This window comes from Danio rerio, chromosome 12, assembly GCF_052040795.2.
Source record: "Danio rerio strain M-AB ecotype USA chromosome 12, GRCz13ab, whole genome shotgun sequence".
NCBI classification, from domain to species: Eukaryota; Metazoa; Chordata; class Actinopteri; order Cypriniformes; family Danionidae; genus Danio; species Danio rerio.
In genome coordinates, this window is record NC_141032.1 from 8,916,514 (window position 1) to 8,933,002 (window position 16,489).

General features: G+C 34.0%; 1 protein-coding gene across 1 annotated transcript in view; it reads left to right on the forward strand.

Annotated features, from left to right (window-relative positions):
- Positions 1 to 16,489, forward strand: part of arid5b (AT-rich interaction domain 5B) — a 254,828-nt gene that overhangs the window by 192,109 nt on the left and 46,230 nt on the right. Inside the window, exon 8 of the mRNA NM_001442779.1 lies at positions 5,701 to 5,798. Within this exon, the coding sequence (NP_001429708.1) occupies positions 5,701 to 5,798 (98 nt within the window). The remainder of the gene's footprint in view (positions 1 to 5,700; positions 5,799 to 16,489) is intronic.

The following is a 16,489-nucleotide window of genomic DNA, read 5'->3' on the forward strand; positions in this document are numbered from 1 at the left end:
TATCCATATTTATATTTGTTTTATTAAAAACAAGCTTAGATTTCCCCACCTGTCAGGTTTTAGACCATATGGTCACAGCATGTGTTTAAGGATATAACTCAGGTTTTTGAACACACTTCGTTATTGATGTTTGCTTGAAATTCTAACTGAATTTAGAAATAGTTTTAAAACTAATATTTGCGCTTAACAAATGCAATTAATTATTTATAGACTAATTGATGTCTGTGCGTAAAGGTTTCCCTATCCAAGAGCGAAAGTGAAAGTGATCCATTATCTCTCATTCTCACGCAGTAGATGCTCTGTTTAACAGTTTTCTGTTAAAAAACTGTTAACTGTTTGCTAGTGAAATGCTCAGTTTTTCCATTTAGACTTACTTTATGTCCTGTAAATAGAGAATGCGCTTATGGCACGACGCAGCTGGCTCTTAAAGGTAATGGGAGATGAGACTCTAATTGGTTTATTCTCAAAACACACCTATAACTCATTAAGAAAATAAACTCAACCCTTTTTGACCATGCGCCACAGCGCTAAGCGGATTTTCCCATCCGTAAACTAGCAAAAATGTGTTCTGACACGCCCTGAAAGCGTTTGCGCCCTGCACTTTGCGCTCTGCGCATGGACCGTCAATATAGAGCCCATATTATCAAATCCCTGCCCAGTTTTATTACAAATTGTGTTTTTTATATTTGTGGCTGTGAAGTTTAATAAGATATATATATATATATATATATATATATATATATATATATATATATATATATATATACACAAAGGAATAATCGTCATTGTTAATCGTGATTAAAATTTTGAGCAAAATAATCGTAATTAGCTTTTTTTCTGTTATAGTGCAGCCCTAAGTTAAACTATATAGTATAAGATAATACACACAGCTGCTTAAAGAATGCCGTTTTCACACTGTTTACAGGTAGCTCACGTGCTCAGTATACTGTATACAGAATCAGTTCAGCACGCTCACCGTGTTACATAACTGCCCCCTGCTGGCCATGTATTTCTTGTGTTTAGACCTTGTTGTGGTTTCACGCACTTTACTGCGAAGGTGTGCGATTTCTCTTTAAAACACTCGCGTGATATCAGCAGCCATATCTGTATATGGAAAATATTCATTTAAATGAGGAATTCGTGAGGGGTGTACTCATATGCCGAGCTCTGTATGCCTTACGCAGCGGGGTTAAAAAACATACTACCCCAAAGAAAATACACTCTAAAGGTAAAACCAAAATAAAGTGCTAAATTGTTGACACATGAAAGTGTAAACCAGTACAAATAGCCCACAACAAATCATAAATACCAAATCATTTCTTTTACTATGACTTTGATGTTGTTTTTCTGATAATTGAATATTAATTAGATGATGTCATTGCGCTGCTGCCTTGCCATCTGCCAATCGCTGCATTGCTGATCATGATTTGGAGGATCAATAAGTCTATCACAACAAACATAAGCACAAATCTATTCGTAAAGATTTTTTAATTTAATTCGCAAACCAAATTAGGCCAAAATCAAATGCAACTATACTCGGATCTCTCCCTCATAACACAACGGCAATGTTCAAACACACAGCAGTCCGTGGCTATTATGACGGAGGGAGTTTAGAGAAGGCAGCGGAGGCCACAGGGGCCATTCTGTTCTCATGCTGTCAAAACTGCAAACGCTTCATTAAATGCCATAGGAGAGAGCAAATGCCCTGCTGCACGAGTCAAGTTACCAAAGGAAAGCACAGCTCGCGGTCAACGGGATTTTAATTGAAGTGTTTCTACAGGCGAATGGATTGCGGTGATTAGGTCTCGGCGGACCCCAGGTCACACCGTCTTCCAGATTGTCGTGCGCATATTATACTTAGCTTGTCCCTTAATAGTTGACTAACTGTTTCTGTGGCGATGATTTAGACCCAATGATTTAAGCACGTCGTTTTTTTATCTTTGTTTTTTAATTTTTTTTGCAAATATTAACAAACATCTTAATTAAATTTATCTATAATATCATATAAAATCCTCAAATATGTGTAAGAGCATGAATCGAATAGTTTAAACAGCTCCGATGAAACCATGAAACCACACATCTTTTGGTTTAGCAGTTGAAACAGAGTGGAGTGAACAACTGTTGTCAGCTGGCTCACAAAATGAGGCGCAAACCGTGAGGATTTTATAGTTTACAAAGTTAGAATGCAAAGAAATATACTGTAGGTAATGTAATTCCCTGCTACTTTTGTTATTCATCATTTCATATACATATACCTGTTACGAACACCAAGTTTTTAATGCTCGTCTAGTAAGGGGTCAGCAACATAAAAAGGAAACGTAACTCAAAAAGTACCGTTCTCTTTAGAGACCAAAAAAAGTGTCTATCAAAATATAGTGGCAACAAAATTGATGTAACAATATTAACTCAGTCCAAATAATTAATTAAACAAACATACAAAAAAAAGCATGAAAAAGTATAGATCAACAAAGAATTGAATAAACAGCATCAACACCAGCATGGCTCCTCAGCAGCGGCTGCACAAAACACGCACAGAATTCTCAGACCTTCATCTGGGCAACAAGATACATAGAGATTCTCAGCAAGTACGGTTCATGCTTTCAACAGAGCGAAAATCGGGAGGATCAGTCAGACACACGCTGGAAAACAAAGAGCCATCTAAACGTACACTACGCTTCCGCTTATAAAGCTGACAATCCTGAGGTGCAAGACAGAGTTAGCCTCAAAGAAAAGAAACATCAATTAATATCAAAACTCCAAAACACAACAATAATAATAATAATAATAATAATAATAATAATAAAATACTAAACCCTGACACCTCCCCCCTCTTTTTATTTCTCTCATTCTTGTTTTCCTATTGGGAAAAACAAGGGAAAAAAACTGTTTCTGTGAAGTGATTTTAAGCATACAACCATGAAAGAGCATCCACAATTTGTTATATCATTATAAAAATAATCGGGTTTATATATACACTATAGATGTGGAGGACTTCTCTCCTCCCCAATCCCCGGGTCTGAATGCAGCCATAGTGAACAGCAGTGTCTAGTCCTGCCCTGTCTAGTCCAACCATTAGCCCTGCCTGTAATCTGGAGGATTTTAAACATGGGCGAACACAGCAGCACGGACATAGGTGATGTGTCTGAATGGTAACAAACTCAACTGGTAAAACACAAAGTCCGCTATTCTCCCATTCTCCTACAGCTCTTCCAACAAAAATGCTTGCTGCAAACCAACAGTTTTGCTGTATCGGCACAGACAGCATCGTGGGGAAAAACATGCAACAATCCCTGTTGAACATGGAAACAAACACATGCTGTGACGTGCACAGATGCGGTCTCACGCAGTCATTGGGTCTCACAGCTTGGCAGGTCTGCCTTGCCTTTAGAAAGCACGTGCTCTCATGAATAATTCATTTGCCACCATTTGAGTCTGCTCAATTGGAGAGATTAGAGCTGCTGGATTTAAGTATTGAAGTATTGAATACGTCACCATTTTTCTCAGAAAACATGTCTAAAGGTGCTGTAGACTCCAAACAAATAAACAAATCTAATTAGTTTACAAATGAAGTTATCTGTAATAAAATGAAATGACGCAGGGTAAAAGTTTTGAACACATGAAGAAAAGAAGGCGTAGAAAGGCAGTGAAAGCCCAGACAGCAGCTCAAATCATCAAAAGCCTTTTATATAAAGTATTAAATATGTTTCAGTAGTTCAGTGCTTTGTCCTTGTGTCATTCCATTGTTGTAACACATACTATAACTCATTTTTCAGATTTAGCTTGTTTGATTTATTTTTATGCTTGTACTTTTGGCTTTTTACCCAAATCTGGTTCAATTCCATGTCAACAACTGCTAATGTCGACCAATGGTTAAAACATACTACTACTAGTCGATCAGGAAAATCTTTAGTGGGGGAAATAAGTATTGAACACGTCACCATTTTTCTCAGAAAACATATTTCTAAAGGTGCTGTTGATTAGAAATTGCCCCCGTATGTTGATAACAATTAAAGAAATCCATATATGCAAAAAATAATAATAATCTAACTAGTTTACAAATGAAGTTATGTGTGATCAAATCAACTCAGGCTCATTGTGAAAACGTAGTCCCGTGGACATTTCTAGAGACCGCAAAATACGTACTTATTTTTGCAGTTTTGTTTTTACAAATCCGCAAGAGGCCCCTGTTCGTGCTTTTTCGCATCTATAATGTCTCTCGTGAGTGCCGTTCGCGCACCCACTGTTCTCGTGTAAACCCACCAGAGGCCACTGTCGACCAACTGAATGATTGATTGGGCGACCGGCCAATCGACCGACTGACCCTCGTCCTTCCCTAAACCCAACCAATTTTACCGATTGACCCGTCCACTCGCTTACTTCCCTAGACCCAACCGACGGTTTACAAAAGCCTTCCACAAAAAGAAAAGCCCTCGTCTGATATTTACCACGTTTTCGGATTTTACCAAACTCACCCTGTTGTTCACTCGTTCGTTTTATTTTTTGGATTCTGTTTTTGTCTTACCTGATTTCTCAAACCCGGTCGTTGTCGTCGTCGTGATCCCCTCCTCTCTGCGCCTCAAGTCCACCGACATACATAACGAGCTGCCTGGACAAATTGGTTGCAGCGGGAAAGCCCTCCACACAGAGGTAAGCGCTTAGCTGGTAAGTGCCAAAAGGAAAAGCGTCATACCGCCCTGTAGCGTTCACCTAAAAAAATTAAATGCAGCCATACATACCTCTGGCTACATTATTCGCGGTCTCCAGAAACGTCCGCAGGACTACACTTTCAGAATGAGCCTGTGTTGGATAAAATGAAGTGATGCAGGTGGAAAGTATTAAACACATGAAGAAAGGAAGGCATAGAAAGGCAGTGTAAGCCCAGACAGCAGCTCAAATCATCGAAAAAAAGACTTTTATATAAAGTATTAAATACATTTTAGTAGTTCGGTGCTTTCTCCTTGTGTCATTCCATCTTTATTACACATAACTCATTTCTCAGATTTTGTTTGTTTTGTTTTATTTTTATATTTGTATTGTTTGGCTTTTTACCCAAATCTGGTTCAATTCCATGTCAACAGCTGCTTTAGGAATATTATTCCCAGGAAAAAAAAACTCAATTCTTATTTCCCCCACTGTAAATGTGTAATCAGTCGACTAATGGCTAAAACATACTACCACTAGCCGATCAGGAAAATCTCTAGTCAAGGGCAGTTGTCTGCTTAATACACTGACTAAATCACACATGCATTCATTTCCCAGCACTTGATGCATGTGCTTTTCCACCGAATGCGTTTTATTGAGGGAGGCATCCATTAGCTGCGGGAAACGGCCATTAAAAATCTTTTAACCCTCGTACACTCAATGCACTAAAGGTCGCTCATGAATATTAATCGCCGTGTATGTGAATTATGTTAATCAAGTATGTGTTTTCTTTCTTTTTCTGTTCAGTTAAGAGTAGGCATGCATCAGTTTCATTACAAAAAAAGCTCAATCTAATGACCTTGTTGTCATTTCTAACACAAACCTTACGGAAGCTGTTTATTATGCATCGGATGACCCTTTTATTTTGACAATACCGAAAGCATGAATGCATGAATGGTGGAATGCTAATGTTCATTTCATTTGTGCTCCGTGCACTCATCTATTATACCAGCGTCCTTGTCTCTCATAATGGACTGTTCTTTCTTTTTTCCATTTCAGATCACAGCACGCCGACAGTGGAAAAATGTATATGATGAGCTGGGCGGCAACCCGGGAAGCACCAGCGCCGCCACGTGCACACGAAGACACTACGAGAGGTCAGTCTTCTCATATCTCTGATCCATTTGCAGGGATGATTTTCCTCTGCGGAAACCTTTGGAATTGATTTAAATGTGGTAATGTGTGTGTTGAGCGATGCTGAGAGGATTAAACTTCTGTTTGGATGGTGAAAAAAAGGAGAAAACGTTTATTAAAATAGCAGGCCAGTGGTAGGGCATGTGTGGATATCTGTGGATATTGTGTAATATCATGTGGCCATTAAAAAAACATTGTTGATTTTAGTGTTTATACCTCATATTATTAGCAGCTCCACGTGAAAGCTGTGCCTGCAGAACGAGAAGAAAGCTCGGAAGGTTTTAAATACCCAAATTATTATCATTTATTTATTTATTTATTTTACATGTGGTTCACTTGACTAAATATCCGGAACAAGACATTACCAAGTGCAGCTCCAGACATCGTTTCCAACGAAGGCATCTGAGGTTTTTCGGTATTTTTTTTTGTTTTACTTTTTTGTTTGTTTTATTTTACTGTTGTTTTGCTTTATTTCTTTTTGTTGTGGCTTTTATTTCATATTTAATTTTGCTTTGTATTTTGTTTTATTGTAAGTTTTGTTTTGTATTTTATTTTTGTTTTGTTGTGTTTTATATTTTCTTGTTTGTTTTGTGTTTTTTGAATTTTGTTTTGTCTTTTTGTTTTGTATTTTTTGTTATTATTTGTTTTGTTGTTTATTTTTTTTTGTTTTGTGCTTTGCATTTTTTATTTTTTATTTATTTATTTTTTTGGCTTTTTGTTCCAATCTTTGTATTTGGTTTTGTTTGACTTTGTCTTTGTTTAATTTAATTTTGTTGTTTTTTTTTAACGAGAAGAAAGCTCAGAAGGTTTTGAAAACCCAAGAAAAATTGTATTAGTAGTAGTCGGTGTCATCGTCATAGTAGTTGTAGTCATAGTAGTAGTCGAAGTTGGTGTCGTCGTCATTGCAGTAGTAGTAGTCGTAGTAGTAGTCGTAGTAGTAACAGTAGTCGTAGCAGTAGTTGTCATTATAGTAGTAGTAGTAGTAGTTGGGGTCGTCATAGTTCTAGTACTAATCGGCGTTGTAGTAGTAGTAGTATTAGTCAGCGTCATCCTCATTTTAGTAGTAGTAGTAGTCCTTTTTATCGTAGTAGTAGTCGTAGTAGTAGTCGTCATTGTTGTAGTAGTAGTCAGCGTTGTCATCAAAGTAGTAGTAGTAGTAGTAGGTTGTCTGCATCGTCATTGTAATAGTAGTAGTCGGTGTCATCGTCATAGTAGTTGTAGTTGTCGTAGTAGTCGAAGTTGTTGTCGTCGTCATTGTTGTAGTTCATTGTAGTAGTAGTAGAAGTAGTAGTCGGCAGCATAGTGGTAGTAGTAGTTGGTTGTTATCGTCATAGTAGTAGTAGTAGTCGGCGTCGTTCTCATTGTAGTAGTAGTCGTAGTCATCATCGCAGTAGTCATATTATGATTTTTATTATTTACTAGAGATTACACACAATAATTAAATTAATCAATTTATTAATTGTCACCCTCAATTTAAAATCAATTTTTTTGCCCCTTTAAGCTATAGACAGTATAAGCTATTTAAGTCTTTAAATTGGACTCTAAGCTGAATACAAGTATCTTAAAAAATATCTCAGAAAATATTATGTACTGTCATCATGGCAAAGATAAAAGAAATCAGAATAAAATGATTTACATAATTACTTTTAATCCGCAGGCCTGACAAACATTAACATGGGCTTCCAGTTGCATAATAATTTAAATTGTTATTTTATTTCATGTATTTATTAAATGTTTTGACCTGAAAGTGCCAGTAGATATTGAATTATTGGTTCTATGAACAGCCAAAGACTACAGCTTTTAAAGATTAAAGATTAAAAATCTTCTAATTGTATGTTTTATGGTTTCAGCTCTTAATGATTTAATAAAAACAGTACATCTTAGATGACCTGAGGCTGAATAGATTTTTTAATTTTCATCCCTTTCATTTTACTAAAATAAGTAAAATTTTAAGGCTCAATATGAGCAATATTACACTGTAAAATATATTCATGAATTTAGCAGTTTTCCATATTTTGTGATTCATATTTTTATTTTACCCTATTTATTTACGCTTTTGAATTGCATCATGAGATCTTGATCTTTCTTCCAACAACTATTAACCTTGAAAAGTTCGAAAAAGTGACCTTTATTACATTTTTAATTTTTAAAGCTGGTATTCTCAACCGGTGGGCCGCGGCCAATAGTGGGCCTCAGTGATCCTGCAGATGGGCCGGCATAGTGGTAGTAGTAGTTGGTTGTTATCGTCATAGTAGTAGTAGTAGTCGGCGTCATTCTCATTGTAGGAGTAGTCGTAGTCATCATCGCAGTAGTCATATTATGATTTTTATTATTTACTAGAGATTACACATAATAATTAAATTAATCAATTTATTAATTGTCACCCTCAATTTAAAATCAGATTTTTTGCCCCTTTAAGCTATATACAGTATAAGCTATTTAAGTCTTTAAATTAAAACTCTCCTGCAGAGAGCTTAACATTGACTTAAATATTATACTATAATTATTTGATTTGATTATTAAATATGCCATATTAAATGATAGTAGTTATGGCATTTCCCGATTTCTGTCATTGAACAGGCTAATTCGGACTCTGTGCAAAAACAACCTCACTCCTATTTACAGACATAACTGTGGCTTAAATTTCCAGCAGCTGCGCGTGAACTAGAACCACGTACTTGTATAAAGCAAGCAGCCACGCAAATGTAAAGGTAACAATGACTATAATAACCAGCTTGTGTGTCTCTCGTCTGCGACATGTACTGTATCAGAGTCGCACAAGTTCGTTGATATACAAAGTATGCGTGCTCTCTCTGTATGAACACTTTAAAATATCCCCATAGTTGTCCAAATTAGTATCCTGCAAATGTTTTATGACAGACGCGCGTCCGTACAGTAGAATCCAGCGAGACTCGGTGGTGTTTCAGTAGTGAACAGCTGTTTACTGTTTCTGTCTGTGAAATCTAATAATGTCCAGCTACAAACCAAACCGCCTTCAGATGGATGTGTTTCAACCATAGACTGTAAAATATATGGACGTAGTATCCGTGACGTCACCCATAGGTTTCTAAAGAGCGCAAAAGAAGCCACAAGTAGGCACGGCCAACTGTCACCATTTTGTTCGCGCGTCATCACACCCACGGCGGGATACCAAACAAGGGCAAAGAGGCGGAGAGTAAGCGGAGCTTCAGACACCTGCTGGCATTTAGCTTGGACCTGGTTCAGACACACTTTACTTTGGGAGAACGCTTAATCTTAATACTTTATCAGCTGTGACTCGTTTGTATTCTGACCACTTGTGCTTGGTTGTATATCAATAAAGTGTTTAGACTTTTAAAAACACTCCTGTCATACATTGAGCCACTAAACATTGTTCTTATGACGTTTTTCTACAGGAGAAAAATGCGAATTACTTTCAGACACTTCAGATATAGTCTGTGTTAGTAAATGGAAGACTATTGATGAAATCCAGCATAACACTGTATGACACCGCGTCAGATGACTGTTCTAGAGCCTACAACTAATCAATTCGTCAGATTCTGGAGTGCATTACAGCTCTAAATATAAATATAAACGATAAATGATCTTAAATAAAACAAATACATGTATAGAGATGGTATATAAGTATATAACTTTACTCACATGGGAAACGGAGGCCACGTGAATGGTTTGTGAGCACAATTAAGTGCACTCAGCATGCCATGCCATCTAATAATTGTAGGAAACAAGTCCAAAAGGCAGTTGACTGTGTAAAGCCACATAAAACAACACAGAAATACGATAAATATGCCGAGTTCAGTGGCTAATCTGCAGGATTCAGCTGAGGTGACGTGACGGCGACCAACGACACCTAGCTGTCACTCAGGTGGCCACTCCCTTAATTATGCAAATTTAATAAAACTTAATATAAAGGAAACGGATGAGTTATAAAGAAAATTCACCCCCCTCACAGTTGTCATGAAGGGTAATATTAGCTGTATTAACCAAAATCTTTTTTCGCACCAGGCTGTAAACACCTTTTTTTCTGCTGTAAAGTTGGCCATTCTAACAGTTGGCTCAATTGAAATTTGCTCTATTTTGGAGTCAGGAGCGGCCAGGACTAGCGGAATTTTGGATGAATTGCAGTTTTAGTTACTTCCGTATTGGCTTCCTGAAGGAGAGCGGGAGGTTGCCGCTTGGTTTCAACAGATTTAAGGCTTCTTTTTTTTTTTTACTGTATTTTACATTTAGGGTCAGGGTAAGGTTTTTTTTATATTAATGGATAATGATCAATAGATGAAAGTTAGTCTAATTCAAAGCAGCAGCAGTTTTTATATCATCTGCTGCAATCCTGTCAGGTTCCTTTACTGAATAAAACACCCAAATCCTCTGCAGTTGTAAAGAATAACTGAAGAATTCAGGAGCATTGAACCTCTCTGCATTATATATATATATATATAATGTTAAAAGGCTCAAAGAAATTTAGGAGAAAAAGGCGGGCCTCAGAGGGAAAAAGGTTGAGAACCCCTGGTTTGAAGATATATTATCTGAGTTAATGATGTATATAACACTACAAAAATCTTGTACTAAACTGTCAGTGCATTTTCTATTATTTTACACACATACTTCTGTATATATATTATTATTGTCACGGTATGGGGGTGATGAAGAGGAGGCAAGGACCCAAATGCGGGGAATGAAGAATTTATTGAAAAATAAAACAAAAACAAAACTCAAATCTCCCCATGTGGGGAAAAACACGACATTGTTACACACTCAACTAGACTTCTAGAATTTGGAACTTGGCAGACACAAAACTTTAAACCACTGTTGTCGAACAGAATCAGCAAACCTCGTACAACAGGGAAGGAAACAATCAACAACGGACCAGCACAGATCAGAGCACACTAGGAGAATAAATAGGAAAGACAAACCAATTAACAGACAGGCGGACAGGTGAAAATAATAATTACAAACAGGATAACAAGGTGGGTGGGACAAGACAATAGACGGGAGAGCGCATGACAGAGACGAGACAAGCCATGCGCTCACATACATAGGACAAGAACATGCAGCCAATGAGAGAACTCATTAACCGCATGTTCATGACAAGACAAGCACAACACTGAAGCACATGACAAAAGCACGTGACCACAATGTAAACACCAAGCCACGTGCTTTGACAACAGACGCAAGACACAAGCACACGATGAATGAAAACACTCACCGTGCGCTCACACACGCAGCGTGCATGCTTCATCCCCAGCGCCGACCAAAACCGAAACCAACAAGACTGAGACGCTGGGAATGAAACACCACGCTGCTGACAGACGAAAACACAAACACGAGTACAAGAGCGCACGCATCTGAGGGACGCCGAGCGCGCGCGCGGCCGCATCAAGAAGGAGCGCGCACACTCTGCGTACACCCACGACGGCGCGCGCGCACACAGAGACAGAGACAGGACCAGACATGGGTAGTGTCTAAGCTCTGCCACCAAAACAAGAATTTACAAGACCAGAGTGGCAGAACCCTGACAATTTTTTTTTGCATTATATTATTTCAAACTACCACAATGTCAATAAAAGAGAGATCAAGCTCTCATAATGCAATTCACAACCTTAAATAAACACTTGTCAATCATAAAATATGGAAACCAGTGTAGCAGTAAACAGAATTGCATCTGTGAGACACTGTTTGAAATGCAGCATGCGATGCAGGTATTGGCATGGGTTTGTGCTTATTCTTAAAGGTTTTGCTTTCAGGAAGAGACACTTTTATTGTATTTGCTCTTAAAGCCACTGACTTTGACCTTTAAGGTGTGTGTGACACGTCTCTTTCTTCCGGCCGGCTCATCGAGGGCTTTAGCAGGTGGATTTGGCAGGCATTGTGTTTCTGGCACAGACCCACCATCTGACTTACTGCTGAGTCAATAGCCACCAATAATGTATCTGTTCGATGAATAATAGGCTGCCAGAATGCGATGTTATAACCTTGATCAAACAGGCAGCGGGATGTGCTGATGTGTCCACTTGTGCAGCTGCTAGCCGGAGTAATTAATTGAATTAATTTGCTCAGTAAATGAAGCCATTCTGTTCGGGGTTTTTGAGTGAAAGGCTGTTTCGGAGGGAGTGACGCAGGGCTTTATCTGTGGCCCGTCTTGGGTTTCATGTCTCGGGACGAGCTGACTATTGTTTGGCTACAAGCTCCGCTCTTTTCATGGGAGTCGTTTTGCAGAGCCTCTGCCAAGTGCAGCTCCAGACACCGTTTCCAAAGAAGGCATCTGAGGTTTTTTGGTATTCTGTTTTGTTTTACTTTTTTCTTTGTTTTATTTTTTGTTGTTTCTTTTTTTTTATTTCTTTTTGATGTGGTTTTTATTTCATATTTAATTTTGCTTTGTATTTTGTGTTTTGTTTTGTTTTGTTGTAATTTTTGTTATATATTTTATTTTTTGTTTTTGTTTCGTTTTTTTTTCTTTTTTATATTTAATTTTGTTTTGTGTTTTGTATTTTATTTTTTGTTTTGTTGTGTTTTATATTTTATTGTTTGTTTTGTGTTGTTTAATTTTTTTTGTTTTTGTTTTGTATTCTTTGTATTTTGCTTTGTTGTTTTATTTTTTATGTGTGTTGTATTTTATTTTTTTGTTTTGTATTTTTTGTATTTTGCCTTGTTGTTTTATTATTTTTTTTATTTTTTTATTTATTATTATTATAATTTTTTTGTGTGTGTTTTGTATTTAGTTTTTTGTTTTGTATTTTATTTTTTGTTTTTATTTTTTTGTTTTTTGTTCCAATCTTTCAATTTGGTTTTGTTTTACTTTTTTTGTATAATTTACTTTTGTTTTTGTTTAGTTTTTTAGTTTTGTATTTTGTATTTTATAATTTTTTTTGTTTTGTGTTTTGTGTTTTGTTATTCGTTCCGTTTTTTTGTATGTTTTTTTTTTTACTTTTGTTTTTTTGTTTGTTTGTTTTTGTATTTTGTATTTTTTTCCATTGTTTTGTTTTGGTTCCATTTTTTTTATTTTTTTTTATTTACTGAAGAATGTACTTGCTACTCTTTTCTTTACAATGAAAGTGGATGTTAACAGGAGCTGCCATGCTTAAAACTGCAAAAACAAAAATTACCAATTATAAAATAAAAGCTTTTCTTGGCCGAAATGTTTTTTCATTAATTTATAAGATATAGCTAAATAATATACATCATTAAATAAAATAATGCAGAACTTTGGAATTTTTTTATTCTAGCAAATGTCTTTTTTATTTGGCTGGAATAAAAATCTTTTTAACTTGTTCTAAATATTCTTTAAGGTTAATGTTGTTTGTTGTTTTTCTTTTTTCTTTTCTTTTTTTTCTTTTCATTTGTATTTTGCTTTGCTTTGTCTTGTCTCTGGCTACTTGAAAAGCCACTGTCATACAATAACTTACCTAATTTAACTATCTTGCCTAATTAACCTAATTAATTAAAATAACTTAAATTAACTGCAAAATAACTAGTGAAATATTATGCAATGGCATCATGACAAAGACAAATAAATTAGTAAGTTATTAAAAGTTCGCTAATAAATTTATTATGTTTAAAAATAACCTATAATTATACTCGCCATTAAACAGCACTTTAATAACAGTGTGTGTGTGTGTGTGTGTGTGTGAGTGAGTGTGTGTGAGTGAGTGTGTGTGTGTGTGTGTGTGTGTGTGTGTGTGTGTGTGTGTGTGTGTGTGTGTGTGTGTGTGTGTGTGTGTGTGTGTGTGTGTGTGTGTGTGTGTGTGTGTGTGTGTGTAATTCTAACATTTTTTTTTACTCCTATTTATAACATTCTCATAATTTTAAATATAAATAATTGAAAAAAAAAATGTTTTGGCCTTCTGGGTGTTTCTCCAACCGCTGCTAATGATATTTACTTTATCGTCTGATTAGTTGTGGCTTTTCAGTATGTTGTGGGGGAAGTGAAACAAATGTGGATTGCAAATTAGGTCATGAAATATGACAGCGGTAACCTTGAGAGATACTGCGGTATTCAGGCCGTCCTCTGCTTTTAATGATATAGGTCAATGACACTGATCAATCCGGCCCTGCTTATTTATTTAATCCTCCTCTTCACTTGTCAAGCAACTTCAATCTCTCAGCAGCACAGGGACACTTTTTTGGTGGATTTTATATATATATATATATATATATATATATATATATATATATATATATATATATATATATATATATATATATATATATATATATATTTACATAACATAGAAAATAAAAGCTCTACAGAGGATCTGTCAGAGCATCCGCCGCTGCAGAACTAACCAATTCAGGATGCATGTGGATTTGCATAATGTTTGAATAATATTTGCATTACCATCTACAAATATTATCTTGCAAGAGAAAAAAAAGATAGGTGTTTTTATTCCATGGAATGCTGTGTATTAGTTACTAAATACAGTGTGACTGCTAATGTATGAAGATATCTAGATGTCATATTGTTTTTTTCTTGTTTATTATTATTATTATTATTATTATTATTATATTACTGCAATTATTTCTGTTGTTATTATTATTATTATTATTATTATTATTATTGTTATTATTATATTACAGCAATTATTTCTGTTGTTGTTTTTATAATAATAATAATTATTATTATTATTATTATTACTATTATTAGAGTTTGCATGTTCTCCCTGCATCCGCGTGGGGTTCCTCTAGGTACTCCGCTTTCCCCCACAGTCCAATGATATGTGGGACAGGTGACTAGCTAAAACTTTGTAGTGTATGTGTGTGAATGAGAGTGTATGGGTGTTTCCCAGTGATGAGTTTCTGCTGAAAGGGCATGTGCTGGATAAGTTGGCGGTTCATTCCAATATGGTGACCCTAAATTAATAATAGGACTAGCCGAAAAGAAAACTAATGAATGAATTACTGTTAATTATTATTATTATTATTATTATTATTATTATTCATTTTATTATTATTATTATTATTATTATTATTATTATTATTATTATTATTATTATTATTATTATTATTATTCATTTTATTATTATTATTATTATTATTATTATTATTCATTTTATTAATATTATTACTGTTGTTATCATTATTTATATTATTAATATTACTGTTATTATTAATAATAATGATAGTATTTATTTTATTATTATAATAATTATTTCTGTTATTGTTATTATTACTGTTATTATTATTTTTATTATTATTATTATTATTATTATTGTTGTTTTTGTTGTTGTTGTTGTTATCATCATTATTGTTATTATATTGTTGTTGTTTAAACTTTTTACATTTTTACTACATTTTTCAATTTTAATAAACTAGCCAGAGTAATAATAACAAAATTGTAGTATTTCTGCATTTTTAAGGTTTAATATATTAATTTATATTTAATAAATAACATTAAATATAGCTAAAGTCACCGAGCTGGCACATTGGAAAAAAATATTATCATATGTTGTTATTATTATTATTATTATTTGCAGAAGTAGTAATATTAGTATTATTAGTATCAAATAAAAAAAAAATCTAAATTAAATACACAGTATTTAAAGTTTAGCCACTTTTAATACTGGAAATAAAAGAACATCAGACATTATTATTCACAGTAGTACTAGTAGTAATATCATATATTGTTTGTGTAACATTTGTGTTATATACAATTATTGGTAACACTTTACATTAAGATTGTATCAGTTATTGTTAATTAATGTGTTTACTAACATGAACCAACAATGAACAATAAAGTTACAGTATTTATTCATGTTGGTTAACGTTAACTAATGTTAACTATAAGCATGGATTTAGATGTTAATAATACATTAGTAAATGCTGAACTGATTAATAAATGCTGTACACATTTTGTTCATAATTAGTTAGTTAATAACAGTAAATAATGAACGATTTTTTTAAAAATGTTAATGAATGAATAAATAGTCATTATTTTTGTGTAAAGTTGCCCAATTGTAATACTAGAAAGAAAATTACAATGCATAGTGCAGCATTATGTGTAGTAGTAATAGTAGTAATATTAGATTTATTAAGCAAATACGATTTTGTGTAACATGTTGGCGTTTCATGTTTCATGCTAGTATTACCATATTTAATATTATATTTTAAAGTCACCATGTTTTTACAGTGGAAATATTATTGTTGTAGATAATAATAATAATAATAATAATAATAATAATAATAATAAAATAGCGATAATAATACTAATGATAAAAATGATGATAATAATAGAAACAATAATAATAGCAATAATAATAATAGTAACAACAATAATAATAGCTTTAATAATAACGACAATAATAATGATACTATTTATTGTAATAATAATAATAATAATAATAATATCAATAATAATAATAATAATAATAATAATAATAATAATATCAATAATAATCATAATAATAATAATGGCAATAATAATAATAATAATAATAACAATAATAATGATGATGATGATGTTATTACTACTACTATTAATATTATTATTAATAATAATAAGAAGAATAAGAATAATAAATAGCAATAATAACAATAATGATAATAATAGCAAGTATAATAATATCAATAATGATAACAACTAGGATAAAAATAATAATAATGTTAATAATAGCAGTAATAACCACAAAAATATTAGCAATCATAATAATAATAATGTAGT